We start from the raw sequence: 21,251 nt of genomic DNA, 5'->3' as shown, positions 1-21,251 counted from the left end.
CCAGCCCCCAGTCCCTGCCCGTCAGTCTCCTGAGGTGTTGCAGTCTCGGTCGGGTTCTCTGTCGCATCCTCTTGCAGTGCGGGCCGAAGTGGAGGAGGCGATCCAGCGTTACTCCGAGCAGGTTGAGAGTCTCGCGGGCCTCAACTCTCGCTCCAGCCACCCTGATGGACAGGTCCACTGCGTCCTTCGGCCACTGCGAGAGCACCAGGACCTGGGTTTTCTCTCCCGAGACGACCATCTTCGATGTCCTGGCCCATCTTGTCAGCGTGTCAGCGGCTTGCTGGGCTCGGTGTCTGGCCGTCTCGATACTCGCACCCGCGCACAGGGTTGCAGTGTCGTCGGCGTACATGTAGGGTGTGCATCCTTGGATGGCCTTGAGGGAGTGTGCGAGGGGTGCCGCCCACAACAAAAACAAGAGCGGGGACAGGACACTACCTTGCGGTAGGCCCGCCCGAAACACCCGTTCGCCACTCTTCGGTCCGTTCACCTCGACGGCGACTCGCCGGTCTCGGAGCCACTGCCACGTCCACTGCACCATGCAGCGCGGGAGTCCCAGCTCTAGCAGTCTCAGACGTAGGAGGCGATGGTCCACCACGTCATAGGCGCGCGCGAAGTCATACGCGACCAGCACGTACTTCTGGGCGGTGGTGCCTTTTGGTGGGTCTGCACGTCTGGACTTGGGCCGATTCCATCCGTCTTGCACCTGCTGGACGAGTCTGCCGATGCTGTCCTCGACCGATCGGCCAGCCCTGAAGCCGACCTGCTCCGGGGGGACCAGTCCGCGGGACTCGGCCAGGAAGGTGAGACGTCGCTTGATGAGTCGCTCAGCCAACTTGCCGACGTGCGAGGTCAGAGCGATGGGGCGGTAGCTCGCGGTGAGTCGCTTGTCCTTCTCCGACTTGGGGATGGGGACCACCGTCGCTTGCCGCCACTGCCTGGGGACCTCTGCGGTCCGCCACGACATGTTGATGATGGTCAGCAGGACCTTGCGAGCCACCGGTCCTAGATGTCGGAGCATCTCGTTCGAGATGCCGTCTGGTCCGGGGGCCTTCTTGAGCTGGAGTCCGCTGAGCTCTCTGACCAGGTCCTGCAGGCTGAAGGGACCGCATGCTCCTTCTCGTCGATCGCCGCACCCGCGGCAGGAGCGGTGCTCTTCCCGTAGCTGCCTCTTGGTATCGCGGTCCAGCTTCGGTATGCGCACCTGCTTCGAGACCCTCGCATACTCTTGGACGAAGGCCTCTGCCTTATCGCGGTCGGTTACGATGAGGCGGTCTCCCTTCAGCATCGCTTGGCCGTCCCTGGGCTCATCGTCACAACATCGCTCCCACTTCTTCAGCGTCTTGTGGACCCTGCCGACGTTGGCTGGCCTGTTCAAGGTGGTGGAGACGAAGTCCTTGAAGTGTGCGATGGTGGCCTTCTTCTCCAGTTCGGCCGCGCGTCGCTTGGCCGCGATCCAGCGCTCCCGGGACGGTGTGTCACCATCGCGCAGGGCCGCGCGCGCCGCGCGCCGTTCTACGATCGCCTCCTGGAGGTCGGGGTCCAAGGCCCACGGGCGAGGATCCGCCCTGGCGCCTCGCGGGATGTGGCGCACTGCAGCCCGTTGCAGCGCCGACTCGAACCGGTCCGCCAATACCTGAGTCGTCAGGTCCGGCTCCAGTTCGGCCAGCGACTGCTCGCAGTCGGCCGCGAACGCCTGCCACTCCGCCTTGTGGAACGCCCACTTGGTCTTGCGGACCCTCCTGGGGGGCGCCGTCCCGGACCTCACCTCCACCACCATGGGAAGGTGGTCGCTCCCAAGGTCAGGGCCGAGAGACCACACTGCCCTGCGGGCCAGGGGGGCACTGCACGCGGCGAGGTCTGGGGCCGTCTGAGCACCTGATCGGTAGCTCGCGAAGGTGGGTTCTCCGCTGTTGAGCGGGACCCATCCCTCCGCTTCCATCCAGTCAGCCATCCTCTCCCCCACCGCGTCAGCCGCTTCGCAGGCCCTGTCCCAGCTGGGGTGATGGCCGTTGATGTCGCCGATGATGATGGTCTTGTTGTTGTTGGGGAGGCATCGCGGGTCGAAGCGGTCCTCTCGATCGTCACCCGTCGCCCGGATGGGCGGTCTGTAGATGTTGAGCACATCCAGTGTCTGCGGTCCTAGCAGACGGACTCCACAGAGCTCCATGGTGTCGTCCGCTGCCGCCAGGTACCGGTCGGAGAGAGGTGAGAAGTGCAGTCCAGCTCGGACATACACTGCGACGTCTCCTCCCTTCGCCGACACCGCGCCGGTCTGTCTTCCGCGCGCCCTGCGCACTACGACGGGGGGCTGGAACCCTGGTATGCTCGGCACCGCCTTCGGCAGCTGAGCCTCTTGAATGGCCGCTACATCTGCTTTAATCGCGGAAAGCCAGCCTCCCAGTTCTTGCACCTTGGTGCGCAAACCTTCGGCATTCCATGAGACAAGCGTCACGTGGCTTCTCCTGGCCCGATTCTTGCGGTAGCGGCGGTTCTTGAGGCGGCGCCTACTGCCAGTCCCCACCCCGTCGGTGCTCCCTCCTCCGGCGACGGAGGGGGGCGCGGCCGGCGCGCTAATCACTCAGCGGGCCGGGGCCGCGCTGCGAGCGCGGCTCCCAGGCCCGCGGGGGCATTGAGCGCTGCCCAGGCGACGGACGACCCTCGGCGAGGAAGAGTCGGTAGATGGAGTACGTGCCACCATGGCAGTGGCCGCGCGCAGAGGAAGAGAGGCAAGTTGAGTCCGTTTGGCGTTCCGTCCGCGGCTGTCCACCGCAGACGGCGGTCGCAGGCGACCAACCACACCCCCCACCACTTGAAGGCGGACTCGTCCAGGCGCAGCTCGAACCGCTGGCCGGACGACGCCAGGGCGGCGACCAGCAGGAGGGAGCCGGTGGCCGGCAGCATGGGGCTGGCACTGCTCGGTCAGCCACCGCTGGCCGGCCGGCGGGCTCTCAGTGACTGACTGACGACTGTCGAACAGAGCCGGGTCTCCCGGCCGACCGCGGCCCACAAACACAGAGTGGGCGACAACTTTCAGCCGCCGGGTTTGAGTGCATGTTTGGCTCGCAGTCGTGTGGTGTCATCAAACGCTGAGTCGAGCTGCGGCGGCCGTCAGGTGTGACAGGCGGCTGTCGCCAACTTTGGACTCGCTCTGAGGGTGCCGATGGGGTGTCAGTTGTGACCGGCGTCAGGGCTCTCCGTTACCAAATGGTACCGCAAAAGTTTCCCAAACACGTATGACGCACATCCGTTCTCCTGTAGTGTGTATGATAACCAGCTTTATCAACAATGCTTAGTTAAACTTGAATAAAGAACCAAGGTGATAATGGCGTCAAGAAGTAGACGTCTAGGTTTGTGTCCCACTTCGCCCACCCCGTTTTTGATTCCTGTTTTCTTTTGTGGGAGCTTGATAAAGTGGTAGGTATTTGTTCCGATGTGCGGTGTCTCTGGTACAGGCTCTGGTTCGGACGCTGGGCCTGAGTGTATTGTTCTCTGGCCCATGCCTCGGCTCAGACGCTCGGTCTGATTTTGCTGTGTCTCTGGTACGGGTCCTGGCTCAGACGCTCGGTCTGATTTTGTTGTGTCTCTGGTCCAGATCCTGGCTCAGACGCTCGGTCTGATTTTGCTGTGTCTCTGGTCCAGATCCTGGCTCAGATGCTCGGTCTGATGTGTTGTTCTCTGGTACAGGTCCTGGCTCAGACGCTCGGTCTGATGCGCGATAAGGGCGAGGACGAGCTGGCGGTGCACATGGGCTGGATGAACCCCAAGGCGGTCACCATGGGCCAGCTGTACGGCCAGTTCGACCCCGTCTCGCACGAGTGGACCGACGGCGTCTGCGCCACCATGTTCAGGTCAGTCAGGCGCCGGGAGTTGTGAGGGAGCTGCAGGCTGTCAGCCGTGTTAGACATGGGATAGCTGGTTTGCCGAAAATGCAGCTCACAATAGTAGTGCTACTTTTATTACTTTTTCATCACATGAGACTAATACTTAAGCTTTTATTGGTCGTCAAAATGCTTGACTCCATTGCTCCTAGGCAGTAATTGGACGGTGTTACCGGTGTGTTACCTGGCGCCGCTGCTGGGTGGTGTTACCGGTGTCACCGTTGTGTCTCAGTGTGTTCTCTGCGTCTGCAACAGGCAAATGGCCAGCAGCGAGCTGCCCGACCGGCAGTGGGTGGTGTTTGACGGGCCCGTGGACGCCGTCTGGATTGAGAACATGAACACCGTGCTCGACGACAACAAGAAGCTCTGCCTGATGTCCGGAGAGGTCATACAGATGTCGGCCACCATGTCACTCATCTTCGAGGTCATGGACCTGTCACAGGTGAGGTCAATGGGTTTGTCGGTTCATGGCGTTTCGGACGTACATATTTTGGCGTCGTTAGATCAGGAGTCTGCCGTCCCGGAGACGGTTACTGACTTGCACTCGGACCGGTGGTGTGCCGGTTCGGATCTCCGTTCACCGGTCGCAGGACGCAGAGCGTTCCTGCGGTCGAGTGCGTCTCTCTGACGGCGCGTCCCCCGGCTCGCCCAGGCGTCTCCAGCCACGGTGTCGCGGTGCGGCATGATTTACGTGGAGCCGCGCACGCTGGGCTGGCGGCCGCTGCTGGAGTCGTGGCTGGCGCAGCTGGACGCCGGCTGGACGGCCGAGGCGGCGCCGCTGCTGCGCGCGGCCATCCAGTGGCTCTTCGAGGCCAGCTACGAGTTCATGCGCCACCACTGCCGGGAGCTGATCCCCACCAGCGCCAGCAACCTGGCCCGGTGAGCGAGACGGGGACCGGGACCGCGGGAGTGCCCAGCCTGGCCCGGTGAGCGGGACGGGGACCGGGACCGCGGGAGTGCCCAGCCTGACCCGGAGAGCAACCGGGGCCGCGAGAGTGACGGGTGCGCCCAACCTGGCCCGGTGAGCGGGACGGGGACCGCGGGAGGAGCAGCAGGGTGCGCCCGGCCGGGCCTATACGGGTTCATTTACCGGTGCACATTACACAATGAACATGGGCTGTGATGGCTGTCAGACCCTGTACTATGGTGTTAAGTGTTAACCCGGTCTTGGTCGTTATATTTGTGGCCGATTTAAACAGAGGAATGTCAGACAGGACGCCTTACGCTTCATTTCTGCTTCTCGTAAATCTAAGTAGCTATAACGTAATTATGGATGCATTGTGCCCCGTATTTGACGTACCGTCTACTGTTCTGAAACTGTAGAGCTGTGACCGTCTGATGCTGTGCGTGTGCCGCCAGGAGGGACTGACCGTTTGACGCTGTGTCAGCTCGGACTGTGTCAGCTGCACCCGTCTGACGCTGTGCGTGTGCCGCCAGGAGGGACTGACCGTTTGATGCTGTGTCAGCTCGGACTGTGTCAGCTTCACCGGTCTGACACTGTGCGTGTGCCGCCAGCTGGGACTGACCGCCTGACGCTGCGCGTGTGCCGCCAGCTCGCTGATGAACCTGGTGGAGATGACTGTGACGGACACGCTGGCCGACTGCAAGGAGAAGGACCGCGACAAGTACCTGCGCACCTGGCTGGTCTCGGCGGCGGTGTTCGCCACCGTCTGGTCCGTCGGCGGCGTGCTCGACGAGCCCAGCCGAGCCAAGTTCGACGAGTTCTTCAAGAACCTGCACTCGGGTCAGTGGCGGCGGCACACACCCCCGGCGGGCGACTCCGGGCCCCGGCGGCGACTCCGGGTCCGAGCTGACCGCCAGGCGGCACGGCGGCACCGCTATGTGGATCACTCGTATTTGAGCACGGTATTTGTCATGCTATGGGTCAATGGTAAATTTAAATGTGCTATTATGCTCCCCCAGGTGCAGTGTTCTGCCTACAGCGGCTGGTCCATTCCTCCGTTGATAAACTGACGGTGTGTATGTTTTCACATCAGGACGTCAGGACGAGCAGTGCCCGGTGATCTGACCGTGTGTGTCTGTTTGTTTGCACCAGGTCAGGACGAGCAGTGCCCGGTGCCGGCCGAGGTCGGCAAGATGGACGTGCCAATGCCGCCCGAGGGCTGCATCTACGACTTCTATTTCGAGTACAAGGCGCGGGGCCAGTGGCGGCACTGGAACGACCTGGCGCGCCTTGCCGAGCAGGCGGGCACCGAGGACAAGAACATCCGGGCCATCATCGTGCCCACCATCGACACCGCCCGGTGAGCAGACACCGCCTGGTTGGACTGGGCCCTGGGGCGGGCAGTAGACGTGCCTGATGGATCTCTGTATCTGTCCCGATATGCACAGAGGTACACGACTTGTATCCTCCTCCCCCGTGCCCACAGCTACACGTACCTGATGGACCTGTGTAATGTGTAACCATCCCTCCTACACACAGCTACACGTACCTGATGGACCTGTGTAATGTGTAACCATCCCCTCCTCCACACAGCTACACGTACCTGATGGACCTGTGTATCCGCCACCGGCGCCCGCTGCTCATGGTGGGCCCCACGGGCACCGGCAAGAGCGCCTACGTGCAGGACAAGCTGATGCGCCACCTGGACCCCGAGCAGTTTGTGCCCTTCTTCGTGACGTTCTCGGCGCAGACGACGGCCAACCAGACGCAGGTGCGGCGAAACATGGCGCTGTCGTTCTCGGCGGGGCAGCTGCAGGGGGCAGTTAGTGGGCTTGTAGTTAGCTGAGTGGGGCTGGGCTATATCGGTATGGGAAAGCTGTGGGACGTCTCGCTGCTCTGGACTCTGTCCGCCAGCTGCTGTCCCAGCACGGTGATGTCTGTGCGTGCTCGCAGGACCTGATCATGTCCCGGCTGGACAAGAGGAAGCGGGGTCTGTTCGCGCCGCCGGTCGGCAAGCGCTGCGTCATTTTCGTGGACGACCTAAACATGCCGGTGCGGGAGATATACGGCGCGCAGCCGCCCATCGAGCTGCTGCGCCAGTTCCTCGACCACGGCAACTGGTGAGCGATGGGGTCTGGTGCGGGCCGGTCCAGTCCTGGTCCACAGGTCCCACTCATCAGTGCTGGTCCGTGGGTCCCTCTCATCACGGCAGCATGGTGAGCGATGGGGTCTGGGCCGGGTCGGTCCAATCCGGTCCACAGGTCCCACTCATCAGTCCGTGGGTCCCACTAACCACGGCAGCATGGTGAGTGCCAGACGTTAGGTCCGGTCCGCGGGTCGCTCTCATCACGGCCGATCCGACGGCATTTTTCATTCCGACTGCTATGCGGACACGTCGTTTGTCCCCAGTTTCGCCCCGTCCCTGTTTGTAGTCACGTTCTGTGTTGCGCCGCGCCAGGTACGACCGGAAGGACTGCTCCAAGATCGTGCTGCAGGACGTGCAGTTCCTGTGTGCCATGGGACCGCCGGGCGGCAGCCGGCAGGAGATCACGCCTCGCTTCGTCAGACACTTCAACGTCGTCTCCATCAACGCCTTCTCGGACGCCACCATGAGCAAGATATTCACCACACTGCTCTCCGTCTACATGCGCGTGAGTCCGTCTCTGTGTGTTCGTACTTCACACACACAGTGGTTACTGGACATGTCCGAGTGCAGTGTGTGCTAATTGTATGCAGAATATAGTGGTATCGACGTATACACGGTTAGGCTGACACCGACATGCCTCGTCAGTAGGTGACTATTTATGTGCGCAGCACCCATCGGCCCTGCGTGTACCACTTGTAATGCGACCTCTGACCGCCGGATACCCCTGTCTCCCCTGACCCTCGCCCCGTGCCATGTCGGCGCAGAACTGCGGTTTTTCGGCGGACATGCTGAGCCAGGCGTCGGCCATCGTGTCGGCCACAATCGAGGTGTACGCTGCCGCCATGGCCAACCTGCTGCCCACGCCGGCCAAGTCGCACTACACGTTCAACCTGCGAGACCTGGCGCGCGTCGTACTTGGCTGCACGCTGGTCAGGAAAGAGTCGGTCGACAACAAGCGCGTCTTCACACGGTCAGTAAGGGGAGGGGAGTGGGACCGGCGGGCTGGTGGGGGATCTGGGGAGAGTGGGACGGTGGCGGTGGTACGCGGCGAGAATCGAGGGACGGAGTTAACCTTCCTCGCTAACGGTGTCTAAGGTAACAAGTGTGTGCATTCAATGTACAAACGGGGTCATATACTGTCACCGACATGCTGCCCATATTTACACAGCGTTATGTCTGATCGACGTTGCTAACGTGGCGACACCGTACCGTCTATCGTCTGTCACCCCTCCCCCCGTCAGTCTGTGGGTGCACGAGGTGTACTGTCTGACCCCCCCCCCCCTCACAGTCTGGATGCACGAGGTGTACCGTCTGACCCCCCCCCCCTCACAGTCTGGATGCACGAGGTGTACCGTCTGACCCCCCTCCTCACAGTCTGTGGGTGCACGAGGTGTACCGGGTGTTCTACGACCGTCTGGTGGAGGACGCCGACCGCTCCTGGCTCTACCAGCTCGTCCGAGAGTGCGTCAAAAACCACTTCAAGGACAACTTTGACACCGTGTTCGAGCACCTGGCCTCGCAGCCCGGCAAGGTGCGTGTCTGCAGCTCTAAGCGCAGCCGGCGCCTGCTTGCTGCCAGTCCTTCACAGTCTGTAGCCATTGGTGGCCAGATTTGGGTAGTACGTAGTGTCAACTGTGACAAGGTCTGAAAATGCGCGCATACCTAGTTAAATGACTAGCGCTGCGCCAGTACAGGTGACTGAGAGGAGTCTGGACGGTCAGTGATGTGTCTGCGCCATTACAGGTGACTGAGAGGAGTCTGGACGGTCAGTGATGTGTCTGCGCCATTATAGGTGACTGAGAGGAGTCTGGACAGTCTGATGTTTGGCGACTACATGGACCCGGACCTGCTGCCCGAGGAGCGGCGCTATGAGGAGATCACCGACCTGGAGCAGATGCAGGACGTCTGCATGAGCGCCCTCCAGGAGTACAACATGACGCACAAGACCGGCATGGACCTGGTCCTCTTCAGGTGCGCAGCGCAGCGCTGTGGCGGGAGGGCGGTGGCTGGAGGTCGAGGGATAGTGAGAGCCGGAGGGACTTTGAAGGATGTTACAAAGTCCGGCACAATATCAGGCAGCGCTCGGTGTGGTGACTGGTGATTGACCGCCCCCGGTCCCCGCAGGTACGTGCTGGAGCACCTGTGCCGCATCTGTCGCGTGCTCTCGACGCCCGGCGGTAACGCGCTGCTGGTGGGCGTCGGCGGCTCCGGCCGGCAGTCGCTGACGCGGCTGGCCGCCTCCATGGCGCAGTTCCAGCTGTTCCAGCCCGAGATCAGCAAACAGTACGGTACGCAGCGACGACGACGCGGTGGACGTCTGAGAACGCTCCGGGACCATTTGGATGTGGTTAATGTCGGTTCGCAATGGGCGGTGATGCATCGAGACTATGCACCTTTCCGTTGAAATTGTAAGACGCACAGAGTCTACACAGTTGCTGCATCATTGAAGCGTCAGTGTGTATAAATCTCGATTGCCCCTACATTTTTTTAACAACATATTCAAGCGTGGTAGTTATCTGTAAGGTTTCCCATACCTGCTACATTGCATGATTAAATCGAGACATCCAGGCATTTTAATGGCACGTGCACTGTACCACACTTTTCAAAGTTTAATGCAGTGCTTTAATATTGCCAGCCGTGTGGTTCAAGGGGTGTGGTTAAACGCGTTGAACCACACGGCTGCTGACGTCACTATCAATTATAGTTGTGAGCTTTTTGGCAGGTATGGGAAACACCTTCCAGCCCTAAGGCCGGGAATTCAATAAATGTCACCTCGCTTTTTTAGCGAAAAGCACCTCGGGACTAACGGCCCTCGGAGTTTTCGCTAAAAAAACATCGGTGACATTTATTGAATCATCCCGGCCCCGGGCAGGAATATATTGTACCAGTGTATCGTCCAGCCAGTCTATGGAGAGGCCGCAGTGTGCTGGTATTCGTTTGGGTCGATGTTATCTCATAGGCTAGTGGATCCCCCTGCGGCTGGCTGCGGCCGTGTTCTGATGTGGCCCAGTACTCTGATGTGACCCTGTGTGCCTCAGGCCGCCAGGAGTGGCGGGACGACATCAAGGCGACGCTGCGCAGCGCCGGCGGCCTCGGCAAGCCGACCGTGTTCCTGCTGACCGACTCCCAGATCAAGGAGGAGTCGTTCCTGGAGGACATAGACTCGCTGCTCAACTCGGGGGAGGTGCCCAACCTGTTCCCCCCCGACGAGAAACAGGAGGTCATGGAGGTACGAGACAAGCTGCTGCGGTCCGGGGCAGGGCAGCGGCGAATCAGTGCCAACCAGGGCTGCGGAGTCGATGGATTTTCGGCGACTCCGACTCCGACTCCGACTCCGGCTTTCAAAAACAGCTCCGACTCCGACTCCGACTCCGGCTTTCAAAAACAGCTCCGACTCCGACTCCGACTCCGGGCAGCATTGTCGACTCCGACCGACTCCAACTCCCGACTCCGACTCCGACTCCGCAGCCCTGGTGCCAACATCACGTGGTGGTGGATGCCGGCTAAATACCCGGAAAGTAGATCAGCGAGTCACGTCACGACCGTGTAATATCCAAGTGTCGTTTTCCCGTTATCTGGGCAGACTATATGACCCTCCGTCGAGTAGCATGTGCCGTTGCCTGAGTTTAAGCCTGACGCCAGTCGTCTGTGCTACTCTGTTTTCAGCTGGTCCGTAACCTGGCCACGGGCGGCAAGAAGAACGCCGACATCAGCCCGCTGCAGCTGTTCGCCTTCTTCGTACAGCGGTGCCGCGACCTCTTCCACATTGTCATCGCCTTCAGCCCGATCGGCGACGCGTTCAGGAACCGGCTGCGCCAGTTTCCGTCCCTGGTCAACTGCTGCACAATCGACTGGTTCCAGGTACTGCTGCACCATCGACTGGTGCCAGGTACTGCTGCACCATCGACTGGTTCCAGGTGCTCTGTCCGTGTTCACACTGTTTTCACGCACCTCCTTCGTCTCTGTCCGAGTTCACGCCCGTCTGTCCGTCTCTGTCCGTGGTCACTTTCGTCTGTCCGTCTCTGTCCGTGTTCTTATCCGTCAGTTGTGTCCGTGCGTGTTCACAGTACTCGTTTGTCCCGGCGTGTCCCTCTCTGTCCTTGTTCACGCCCTTCTTTCCGCCTCTGTCAGTGATCACGCCCGTCTCTGTGCGCCGTCAGCCGTGGCCGGAGGAGGCCCTGGAGCGGGTGGCCCAGAAGTTCCTCGAAACGGTCGACCTCGAGGATAACGTCAAGGTGGCCACCATCGACGTCTGCAAGTACTTCAACAAGTCTGCCATGTGAGTTTGTTGGAGCAGGCTGTCCGCTGCCCTCGCACTCACCAGAGCAAAGCACCTACTTCATTACATCAGCCGCCGGAGTGGAAGGCGCAGCTGCGATGAAGCAGAGTTCATTGTGAGCCTCCGGTATAATTGTGTCGCCACCTGCAGATGGCTACCTCGTTGTGTGTTCCTTTGGCTGAGACACCCGCCGCGCTCTATGTGACCCCGGCTAACTGAGTCGCCGGTCCCGTTCCGCGCGCCGCCAGGGAGCTGGGCGATCGGTTCCTGAGCACGCTCGGCCGCCACGTGTACATCACACCGTCCTCGTTCCTGGACCAGATCCACGCCTTCAGGAAGCTCATCAGTCAGCGCCAGCGCGAGACCAACGACGCCCGAAACCGCTACCTGGGCGGCCTCAGCAAATTGGCCTTCGCCGCCCAGCAGGTACCGGGGACGGGACGGGACGGGCGGGACGGCAGGACTGTCGGGGCGGGATGACCGGGAGGGTCGCGACGCTAACTGCGCGATGTTTGGAGAGGCTCGCGCCTATGTACTTTGAAGTTCGCCGTGCACTAGCGCGATTCACCAGTACTTGACTATCAAATCAGACTGACGCAGAAGAACGTGTGATTTAAAAAAGAAGTGGGCTACAACATAGACCTCAACATCTTCTCCTAAAGTCCAAGCAACCTGGATTCTTGATGCTTGCGGCATTAGAAAAGCTCAGTCTATGTGTAGTGATGTGACTCGCGTCCTGATAACAGAATATTGCCATCAGGATATAAATACTGTCCCCGGTCCGGTGCAGCTGCACGACATGCAGGTGGAGCTGGAGGCGCTACACCTCTGGGTGTCTGCTCCCGGGTGACCCAGTGGTGCCTGCTGTCGGGTGCCCCAGTGGTGACGTGTCTCCGTTCCGGTCCAGGTGCACGACATGCAGGTGGAGCTGGAGGCGCTGCAGCCCAAGCTGGTGGCCGCCGCCCAGGAGACGGAGGAGATGGTGCGCGTCATCGAGATCGAGTCGGCCCAGGTCAGTCCGCCACGCACACCCACACAGCTGCCGTCTGCCGGTCTCTGCAGCGGACACTCGACTCTGCAGGCGCCGAGCGGTCCGCCCCGCCAGAGACTCTCTTTTGTTAAATTTACATAAACGTGATGTTCCTCTGCCGTGGCGTCCCCCAGCAGAGATGTTTTTCTTCTGTCGTGATGTGCAGCTGTCATATGTCTCCGTCGCGATGGGCCTCTGCTGTGACATGCTTCGTAGCTGCTCTCTGAGGCTGGGTACCGCCCACCCGACATCTGGCCGCCCTCTGCGCCGAGTGCTGACGTCCTGCCGCGCTCCGTACCGCGCTCGGACGTTCCGCCGCCCGCGGCTGACGTCCCTCGCTCCCTCCCCAGGTGGCCGAGATGTCTGCCAAGGTGAAGGAGGACGAGACGGCTGCCAACATCAAGGCCGAGGCCGCCACCAAACTCAAGGAGGAGTGCGAGGCAGACCTGGCAGAGGCGCTGCCTGCCCTCGAAGGTCCGTCACACGCAGCTGGAGTGCTCGCGCTATGTGACTTGCAATGCTGTTCATACTGTGAATCGGTGTTCATACTACTATTCATACTTCATACATTGAATCGCTGTTCATACTATTATTGGTCTTATTTGGTCAGCGTATCACGTGGTATAATATTGCCGACTTGGTGCTCTCCAGAAATTTCAGTCCGGAAGAGAGCTCGGTGGTCTCCTTACCCCACTGTCCAGTGCCTTGGTTCGGCGTCGGTCCCTGACACCGCCGTGTCGCCTCCCTGCAGCGGCGCTGGCGGCGCTGGACACCCTGAAGCCGGCCGACATCACGCTGGTGAAGTCGATGAAGAACCCGCCGGCCGCCGTCAAGGTGGTGCTGGCTGCCGTCTGCGTCATGAAGGAGGTCAAACCGGACCGCGTCAACGACCCCAAAAAGCCCGGACAAAAGGTGGGGGACGGGCGGCTCAGCGGAGCCCGGACAAAAGGTGGGGGACGGGCGGCTCAGCTGAGCCCGGACAAAAGATGGGAGAGGGGGGCAGCTATATGGAGCCCGGGCAAAAGGTGAGAGAGAGGGGCAGCTGTATGGAGCCCGGGCAAAAGGTGGGGGACGGGGCAGCTCAGCTGGTTCTGGTAATCTGGACAGCATGACGCGATTAGAATATGGCCGGATATTTATGCTTTCTTATTGTGGTCATCATATGACTGGCAGATGTCTGCAAAGGAAATAATTGAAGAATTGCCTTCGTTAATATGTCAATTGGTTTGTCATTTCTCATGGCATGGTGAGCTGACCTGGCCCTGGCCGTCCGTGCCGCCCAGATGAACGACTACTGGGGCCCCAGCCAGAAGATGCTGACGGACACGGCGTTCCTGGCGACGCTGCGTGAGTACGACAAGGACAACATCCCTGCGGCGGTGATGGACCGCATCCGTCGCGAGTACATGAAGGACCCGCTGTTTGTGCCGGCCGTGGTGGCCAAGGCATCCAGCGCCGCCGAGGGACTCTGCAAGTGGGTCAAGGCCATGGAGAGCTACGACAGGGTGGCCAAGGTATGTGCACAGCCCGGGATAGGGGACAAGGAGGAGATTTGGTGCAGTCATCTGCTGACGTTTCGAGCTTGTTGTGTGTTCAGGATGATAAATAAATGGTGCTCCCACTGAAACATCGATTTGTGCGCGGCACGTCCTGCCTCCACTGGTCTGCTTGTTGATTTCTTCTAATTTCGCCTATGAAAGCATTTCATATATTTCATAACACTCATCAAAATACAGTATGCCGTCAATGTCTCGATGCCGCCAACCTGTGACGTCTGTCGGTGACCCTGTACCGTCTCCCCGTCCGTCAGATCGTGGCGCCGAAGAAGGCGAACCTGGCTCAGGCGGAGGCCGAGCTGGCTGAGACGATGGCCATTCTGGACGAGAAGCGCGCTCAGGTCGGTCGGACACCGTACGCCCGGGGCTGGGTGGGGTGAGTGGGAGTCCCTGTGGGTGGGATAGGCGGGGGGCCGGGTGTCGCCTAACTTGTGTACTCAGACTGTCAGCTCGTTCTGTCGTATCTCTTATGTTTTTGGTGCTATTTCTCATTGGAAAGCACTTTGTTTTAGGCGCTCCTCATCCAGTGACTATCAATTATATCGGGCACCGGTTAAATGATATAAAGGCAGCATTGGTCGAGACGTACCCTGTCGACAAAGCTACCGCGGTGCGTTATGGCACCACGATTCTCAGTGCTGATGGCTCAGTGATGTGTCTGTAGAATTAGCAGGGGTATGGTGCCGCCTCGGGTCGCTGACGGTCGGCCGTGTTTCCGCCCGTGGCCGGCAGGTGGCAGCACTGGAGGCGCGGCTGCAGCAGCTCAAGGACCAGTTCCAGGAGGCGTGCGACCGCAAACAGCACCTCACCGAGGAGGTGCAGCTCTGCGAGATGAAGCTGGAGCGCGCCCAGAAACTGATCGGTAACGCGCCGAATACCCGCAGTGACTCCCCTACTGGACCATCACAAACAACTCCAGCTGTCACCTCCGCCCCCCAGTTCCGCTCCGACGGACCTGCCACACACGGTAGCTGTGCACTCTCCCGTCAGTACCATCCCAACTTACCCTCCGTCCCGGTAGTGCCCCGCCCGGCTGACCGTCCACCCCAACAACAGCGACCGCCGAGACCAGTAGCTGCTAATGGCTTGTGACCTGCTGTATCTAAACTAATGCTGGTTTATGCGCCTTTCTCCTGTCTCCTGATGATGACAGTCTCTCCGGCAGGCCCTCTCAGGGTGCTGACAGCTCCCCTCCGGCGGGCCGTCCCAGTACGCTGACAGTCCCCCTCTGGCGACACACGGGGCCCTCCGCTGACAGCCTCCCTCTCCGGCGGCACACGGGGCCCTCCGCTGACAGCCCCTCTCCGGCGGCACACGGGGCCCTCCGCTGACTGTCCCTCCCTCTCCGGCGACAGGTGGTCTGGGCGGCGAGAAGGACCGCTGGTCGACGGCGGCCGCCGACCTGCTGGCCGTGCTGGGAAACCTCACCGGCGACGTGCTGGTCTCGTCGGGCGCCATCGCCTACCTTGGACCGTACACGGCCAACTTCAGGTCAGGGACAGACCGTACACGGCCAACTTCAGGTCAGGGACACACCGTACACGGCCAACTTCAGGTCAGGGACACACCGTACACGGCCAACTTCAGGTCAGGGGCAGACCGTACGTGGCTAACTTCTAATCAGGTCAGGGGTGCGGGGAAATGGCTCAGCCACATCGCCTACCTGGGACCGTACACGGCCGACTTCAGGTCAGGGCTAACTTCTAATCATGAAAATATTCTCGTCCATGAAATCTACCTGACCTATTCTCCTTTACGAGTAAAGGAGAATAGGTGGTCTGTCAGGTATGTATCTCTTCCCTCAGCGTGCTACCTGTCTGACCGTTTGGCTCTACAGGGACGCCTGTCTGCAGGACTGGCTCAAGTACGTGGCCTCCAAGGACCTGAAGCTGTCGGAGACCTTCAGCGTCAGCGGCACGCTCGGCTCCCCCATCGCCATCCAGGCGTGGAACATCAACGGACTGCCCAAGGACTCGTTCTCCATCGACAACGCCGTCATTATCCAGGTGATTTGTGGACGGGACTGTTCCGGTCATCACCTCAGTAGTTATCCAGGTTATCCGTCATGCACATGTCACCCTCGAGACGGGCGCGCAGGCTCGCCAACGATCTATTAGCGCTGACCGTTCCGTGTTCCTGCGCCTTGCTGGGCTCAGCTTGTCAACCTGTCCTGGATTAGACTCGTGTAGGGTCCCGACTCACCCTGCGGCTGCTGCTGACCTGACATCACGCTCCGCGTATCTGTGTGTCCCGCGCCGCCAGGTGTCCCGCCGGTGGCCGCTGTACTGTGTGGTAACTGATGTGTGTACCTGGGCCGTCAGGTGTCCCGCCGCTGGCCGCTGTACTGTGTGGTAACTGATGTGTGTACCTGAGCCGCCAGGTGTCCCGCCGCTGGCCGCTGATGATCGACCCGCAGGGCCAGGCCAACAAGTGGATCAAAAATAACGAGCGGGACAACAAGCTGGGCGTGGTGAAGCTGTCGGACGGCGACTTTTCGCGCGCGCTGGAGAACGCCATCCAGTTCGGCAACCCGATCCTGCTGGAGAACGTGGGCGAGGAGCTGGACCCGTCGCTGGAGCCGCTGCTGCTGCGACAGACCTTCAAACAGGGCGGCGTCGAGATGCTCAAACTGGGAGAGGCCGTCATCGAGTACTCGCCAGACTTCAGGTACACTATCTCGGGATATACTCATACTGACTGGTCGGTGGCGGCGTGAGACTACCTGTGATGACTGATGACTGATGAGTAAATTGTGCAATTGGTCTGAGGCTTGCTTATCTGTCCAACAATCAATGAATATTTGCTTACGCTATTTAATTATTCAAGTTTATGTCTGGGCACAGTGAAGGCGGATGTGTTTGGAGACGCTTCAGTGCGTTTTATGTCGGGGCTACTCGATTTCGGAGAGTTAAACTGTCGCCGCGTGTTCTGTCAGGTTTTTCATCACGACCAAGCTGCGCAACCCGCACTACCTGCCGGAGATATCGACCAAGGTGACGCTGCTCAATTTCATGATCACGCCCGAGGGCCTGGAGGACCAGCTGCTCGGCATTGTGGTGGCCAAGGAGCGGTGAGCGACCGCCGACGGACGCCGGCTGACTGCAGCCGCCGCACCCGTGTGTCCCGAGGCTGAACTGCCGCACTCGCCCGGCCCCAATTCTGAATGTCGCTCGTGTGATCCCAGTTCCGAACTGTTGATCCTGTACGGCACCCACCAGCTCTGAGCTGTGTTTGTTCGGACGTGTATAACTCTACGTTTGTCCCAGTACTAACCATGACTGCTCCAGGTTTGTCGCCAGGTCTGTTCTGACCATTTGTTTAGTTTTTGTGCTGGTGTTTATTCGCTCGGCCCTGGTCTGGATGCGGGGTGGCAGGCGCTGACTGGTGTTTGTGTCGGTGTTTGTTCCCTCAGCCCCGAGCTGGAGGCGGAGCGGCAGGCGCTGATCGTGCAGACTGCCAACAACAACCGGGCGCTGAAGGAGGTGGAGGACAAGATCCTGAAGACGCTGTCCTCCTCTGAGGGCAACATTCTGGAGGACGAGACGGCCATCCAGGTCCTCGACTCGTCAAAGGTCAGCCTCCGTCTGCCACGGCACTCTGTTGTCACGATAGCGACTAGTTAACGATGACTGGAGCTACCGACTAGTTCTTTTATCACATAAATCACCGTCAACCGCTCAGGCCACTGCCGACAATTCATCTTGGACGTTTGTGTCTCAGATAAGCTCTTGTTTCTCCATCCGGCGCCGCTCGCCGCTGCCGACAGTCCATTTCGGACCTGCGTGTCCACTGTTTCTATGACTTGGTCAGTGGTCACTGTTCCTATGATTGTTTCTTGCCACTCGCCGCCCCCGGCAGTCCATCTCGGACGAGATCAACAAGAAGCAGGTGGTGGCCAAGAAGACGGAGAAGACGATCGAGGTGTCGCGCCTCGAGTACCGGCCGATGGCCAGCCACTCGTCAGTGCTGTTCTTCTCCATCACAGACCTGCCCAACATCGACCCCATGTACCAGTACAGCCTCTCCTGGTTCGTCAACCTCTACATCAACAGCATCGAGAGCAGGTCGGTGCCGAGGCGGCCGTTCGGGTGGTAGGCTCTTCTGCGTGGGGTTCAGTTGGAACGATCGGAACGCTGGCTGTTACCTCCAAGCTGGTGAGCTGTTCTGAGTTGATTAACGACAATAGACGATCGTGCATTGCAGCAACAAGTCGAAAAACCTGGAGAAGCGTCTGCGTCACCTGCGCGACCACTTCACCTACAACCTGTACTGCAACGTGTGCCGCTCGCTGTTCGAGAAGGACAAGCTGCTCTTCTCATTCATCTTGTGCTGCAACCTGCTCATGTGAGTCGGATTCGCGCCGCCTTTTCTATGTTAATCGTATCAGATGTCAAACTTGCCTCCTTTTCAAGTGCCCTAGCACGCATCGGTAAGGATTGGACAGGAGCTCTGCGTGTCATCCTTCCCTCTGCACACTAGTAATTTACAGTTGGGTTATTGTTTCAGTCGTCTGTTTCGACTGCGATGGCGATACTGGGGTCATCGTGCCCTCGCCTGATTTTCCGGTCTGTGCCGCAGGGTGCAGGGTAAGATTGACCAGCGGGAGTCGACCTTCCTGCTGACGGGCGGCGTCGGCCTGGACAACCCGCTGGCCAACCCGGCACCCGACTGGCTCAACGACAAGTCCTGGGACGAGATCTGCCGGCTGGCAGACCTGCCCGCCTTCAAAGGTGAGACAGCGGAATATTGAGGGACGTGTCCACGGAAATGAGGCCTTCAAAGCAAAGATAATCGAAGGAAAGGATAGAGATGTCATCGAGTCTAGCTGACGGAAACTGCTATTTGAATCGCGTGGCTTTTAGTTATATGTGTGTGTGGGAGGGGAAGAGGGTGAGGGTAACCAAATCTTTGCATCTTAATAGTTTAATCATTCTTTCCATCAGTTTTATAGTATGATCTCTTCTGTAGGGCGTATCGGCTTGGATAGCTCTTGAAATATGTGCTGGTATTGATATTTGTGTCTCACGATCCCCTTGTGACGGTGACGTGCGCTCGTGGGTCGGTCGGCGCGCAGGCTTTGTCTCAAGCTTCCAGTCCAGCCTGTCCGAGTGGCAGGAGTTATACAACAGTCCCGAGCCGCAGAGCGCCCAGCTGCCAGAGCCGTGGCACGCCAACACCACAGAGTTCCAGAGGATGATGATCGTCCGCTGCATACGGCCCGACAAGGTACTGTATTGTCCGCTGCATACGGCCCGACAAGGTACTGTACTGTCCGCTGCATACGGCCCGACAAGGTACTGGTCATACTGTCCGCTGCATACGGCCCGACAAAGTACTGTTCATACTGTCCGCTGCATACGGCCCGACAAGGTACTGTTCATACTATCCGCTGCATACGACCCGACAAGGTACTGTTCATACTGTCCGCTGCATACGGCCCGACAAGGTACTGTTCATACTGTCCGCTGCATACGGCCCGACAAGGAACTGTACTGTCCGCTGCATACGGCCCGACAAGGTACTGTACTGTCCGCTGCACACGGCCCGGCAAGGTACTGTACTGTCCGCTGCACACGGCCCGACAAGGTACTGTTCATACTGTCCGCTGCATACGGCCCGACAAGGTACTGTTCATACTGTCCGCTGCACACGGCCCGACAAGGTACTGTTCATACTATCCGCTGCATACGACCCGACAAGGTACTGTGCTGTCCGCTGCATACGGCCCGACAAGGTACTGTATTGTCCGCTGCATACGGCCCGACAAGGTACTGTATTGTCCGCTGCATACGGCCCGACAAAGTACTGTTCATACTGTCCGCTGCATACGGCCCGACAAGGTACTGTTCATACTATCCGCTGCATACGACCCGACAAGGTACTGTTCATACTGTCCGCTGCACACGGCCCGACAAGGTACTGTTCATACTATCCGCTGCATACGGCCCGACAAGGTACTGTGCTGTCCGCTGCATACGGCCCGACAAGGTACTGCCAGGTACGTGATGGCAAGGTAAGTACAACTGGCAAGAGTATTACGGAATCACTGCCGAGGGTTTTGCTCATCCTAATTCTGTTTGCGGCAGTTATAGAAACGCCAGGACGCCGCTGTGTGATTTAAATGGCGTGGTAAGCCAATGGATTAGCCTTGAGATGGGCTGCACAATCGGCGAGAGGACTGCAGCTGTTGTGCTGCCGTCAGGGGCCACCTCTGACGTCCGGGCTCTGGCCCTCCGCAGATCGTGCCCATGGTGACCAACTTCGTGGCCAACAACATCGGCCAGAAGTTTGTGTCGCCGCCGCCGTTCGACCTGGTCAAGTCGTACGCCGACTCCAACTGCCTGGTGCCGCTCATTTTCGTGCTGTCGCCGGGCGCCGACCCGATGGCGGCGCTGCTCAAGTTCGCCGAGGACCGCGGCTACGGCGGCGCAAAGTTCAACGCCATCTCGCTCGGACAGGGGCAGGTGGGTGTCAGGCGCGGCCCGCGGGGCGGCGACGCTCGGCTGGCAGTGTGTCAGGGGAAGGAGGTGGCGCGGGGCGGCGGGGCTGGGCTGGCAGAGTGTCGGGGGCTGAAGGTGTCGCCGTACATTGCGACTACTGAGCCCCACATACCTCTCCCAACTCCGTCAGGGTCCGGTGACTGGCAGTGCCGGGGAAGTGTCTGTGTGCTGTCGCTGCGCTCACTGGCCCCCTCCCCTCTCCCGCTCCGTCAGGGCCCGGTGGCCGCCGAGATGATCCGAAAGGCGCAGGAGGAGGGCACCTGGGTGGCGCTCCAGAACTGCCACCTGGCCGTCTCCTGGATGCCCACACTGGAGAAAATCTGCGAGGACTTCAACATGGAGGACACCAGCCCCAACTTCCGGCTGTGGCTGACCAGCTACCCCAGTCCCAAGGTGAGCCGACAGCTAGGACCACCCCGGGCGTGATCGGAGCTGACCCGGCTTCAGAATCAAACCTGCTGCGTGGTGAGTGTTCCGACAGGTCGCGTCGCTGCCTAAATGAATATCATCGAAAAAAATTGGCTGTCATAATTTAAACGTTTTCCGCTAGTCGGGTCTGATTTCCCGGCCGCCCAGTTCCCTGTAACGGTGCTCAGTCTGATTCCCCGGCCGCCCAGTCGCTGTAACGGTGCACATACTCTGTCTGATTTTCCGTCCGCCCAGTTCCCAGTGACGGTGCTGCAGAACGGCGTCAAGATGACCAACGAGCCGCCGACCGGGCTGCGCATGAACCTGCTGCAGTCCTACCTGGGCAACCCCATCAACGACGACTCGTTCTACAGCGGCTGTCCCGGCAAGGACGGCGTGTTCGCCAAGCTGCTGTTCGGTCAGTGTACACAGGGGGGCGGGGCGGGGCGCGGATCCCGGGGCCCGCCGTGTTTGCCGAACTAGCGCCGCCCTATTGACTGACGCCGCGGCCGTGTGACGTATGGGCTAAACTGGGCTACTGGACGGCCAG

At 59.9% G+C, this 21,251-nt stretch overlaps 1 protein-coding gene across 2 annotated transcripts in view; it reads left to right on the top strand.

Moving 5' to 3' along the window:
* The window catches only part of LOC122390770 (dynein axonemal heavy chain 12-like), a 158,857-nt gene that overhangs the window by 126,493 nt on the left and 11,113 nt on the right, over window positions 1–21,251 (top strand). For both annotated transcript variants that reach the window (XM_043384026.1, XM_043384027.1), the window contains 34 exons: window positions 3,685–3,848; window positions 4,134–4,320; window positions 4,531–4,757; window positions 5,432–5,622; window positions 5,935–6,142; window positions 6,376–6,553; window positions 6,736–6,902; window positions 7,241–7,433; window positions 7,693–7,898; window positions 8,303–8,459; window positions 8,721–8,899; window positions 9,053–9,216; window positions 9,967–10,157; window positions 10,595–10,789; window positions 11,089–11,207; window positions 11,456–11,633; window positions 12,115–12,219; window positions 12,588–12,711; window positions 12,989–13,149; window positions 13,521–13,751; window positions 14,048–14,134; window positions 14,526–14,655; window positions 15,149–15,284; window positions 15,631–15,799; window positions 16,174–16,460; window positions 16,729–16,863; window positions 17,206–17,365; window positions 17,652–17,857; window positions 17,997–18,137; window positions 18,372–18,523; window positions 18,868–19,019; window positions 20,033–20,257; window positions 20,507–20,686; window positions 20,957–21,119. In XM_043384026.1, coding sequence (XP_043239961.1) covers window positions 3,685–3,848; window positions 4,134–4,320; window positions 4,531–4,757; window positions 5,432–5,622; window positions 5,935–6,142; window positions 6,376–6,553; window positions 6,736–6,902; window positions 7,241–7,433; window positions 7,693–7,898; window positions 8,303–8,459; window positions 8,721–8,899; window positions 9,053–9,216; window positions 9,967–10,157; window positions 10,595–10,789; window positions 11,089–11,207; window positions 11,456–11,633; window positions 12,115–12,219; window positions 12,588–12,711; window positions 12,989–13,149; window positions 13,521–13,751; window positions 14,048–14,134; window positions 14,526–14,655; window positions 15,149–15,284; window positions 15,631–15,799; window positions 16,174–16,460; window positions 16,729–16,863; window positions 17,206–17,365; window positions 17,652–17,857; window positions 17,997–18,137; window positions 18,372–18,523; window positions 18,868–19,019; window positions 20,033–20,257; window positions 20,507–20,686; window positions 20,957–21,119 — 5,848 coding nt within the window. The remainder of the gene's footprint in view (window positions 1–3,684; window positions 3,849–4,133; window positions 4,321–4,530; window positions 4,758–5,431; window positions 5,623–5,934; window positions 6,143–6,375; window positions 6,554–6,735; window positions 6,903–7,240; window positions 7,434–7,692; window positions 7,899–8,302; window positions 8,460–8,720; window positions 8,900–9,052; window positions 9,217–9,966; window positions 10,158–10,594; window positions 10,790–11,088; window positions 11,208–11,455; window positions 11,634–12,114; window positions 12,220–12,587; window positions 12,712–12,988; window positions 13,150–13,520; window positions 13,752–14,047; window positions 14,135–14,525; window positions 14,656–15,148; window positions 15,285–15,630; window positions 15,800–16,173; window positions 16,461–16,728; window positions 16,864–17,205; window positions 17,366–17,651; window positions 17,858–17,996; window positions 18,138–18,371; window positions 18,524–18,867; window positions 19,020–20,032; window positions 20,258–20,506; window positions 20,687–20,956; window positions 21,120–21,251) is intronic.

This window comes from Amphibalanus amphitrite, unplaced genomic scaffold (genome assembly GCF_019059575.1).
Source record: "Amphibalanus amphitrite isolate SeventyFive unplaced genomic scaffold, NRLGWU_Aamphi_draft 000408F_arrow, whole genome shotgun sequence".
Taxonomy (NCBI): domain Eukaryota; kingdom Metazoa; phylum Arthropoda; class Thecostraca; order Balanomorpha; family Balanidae; genus Amphibalanus; species Amphibalanus amphitrite.
The sequence above is the reverse complement of the archived record's forward strand: the minus strand, read 5'-3'. Positions and strand labels throughout refer to the sequence as shown.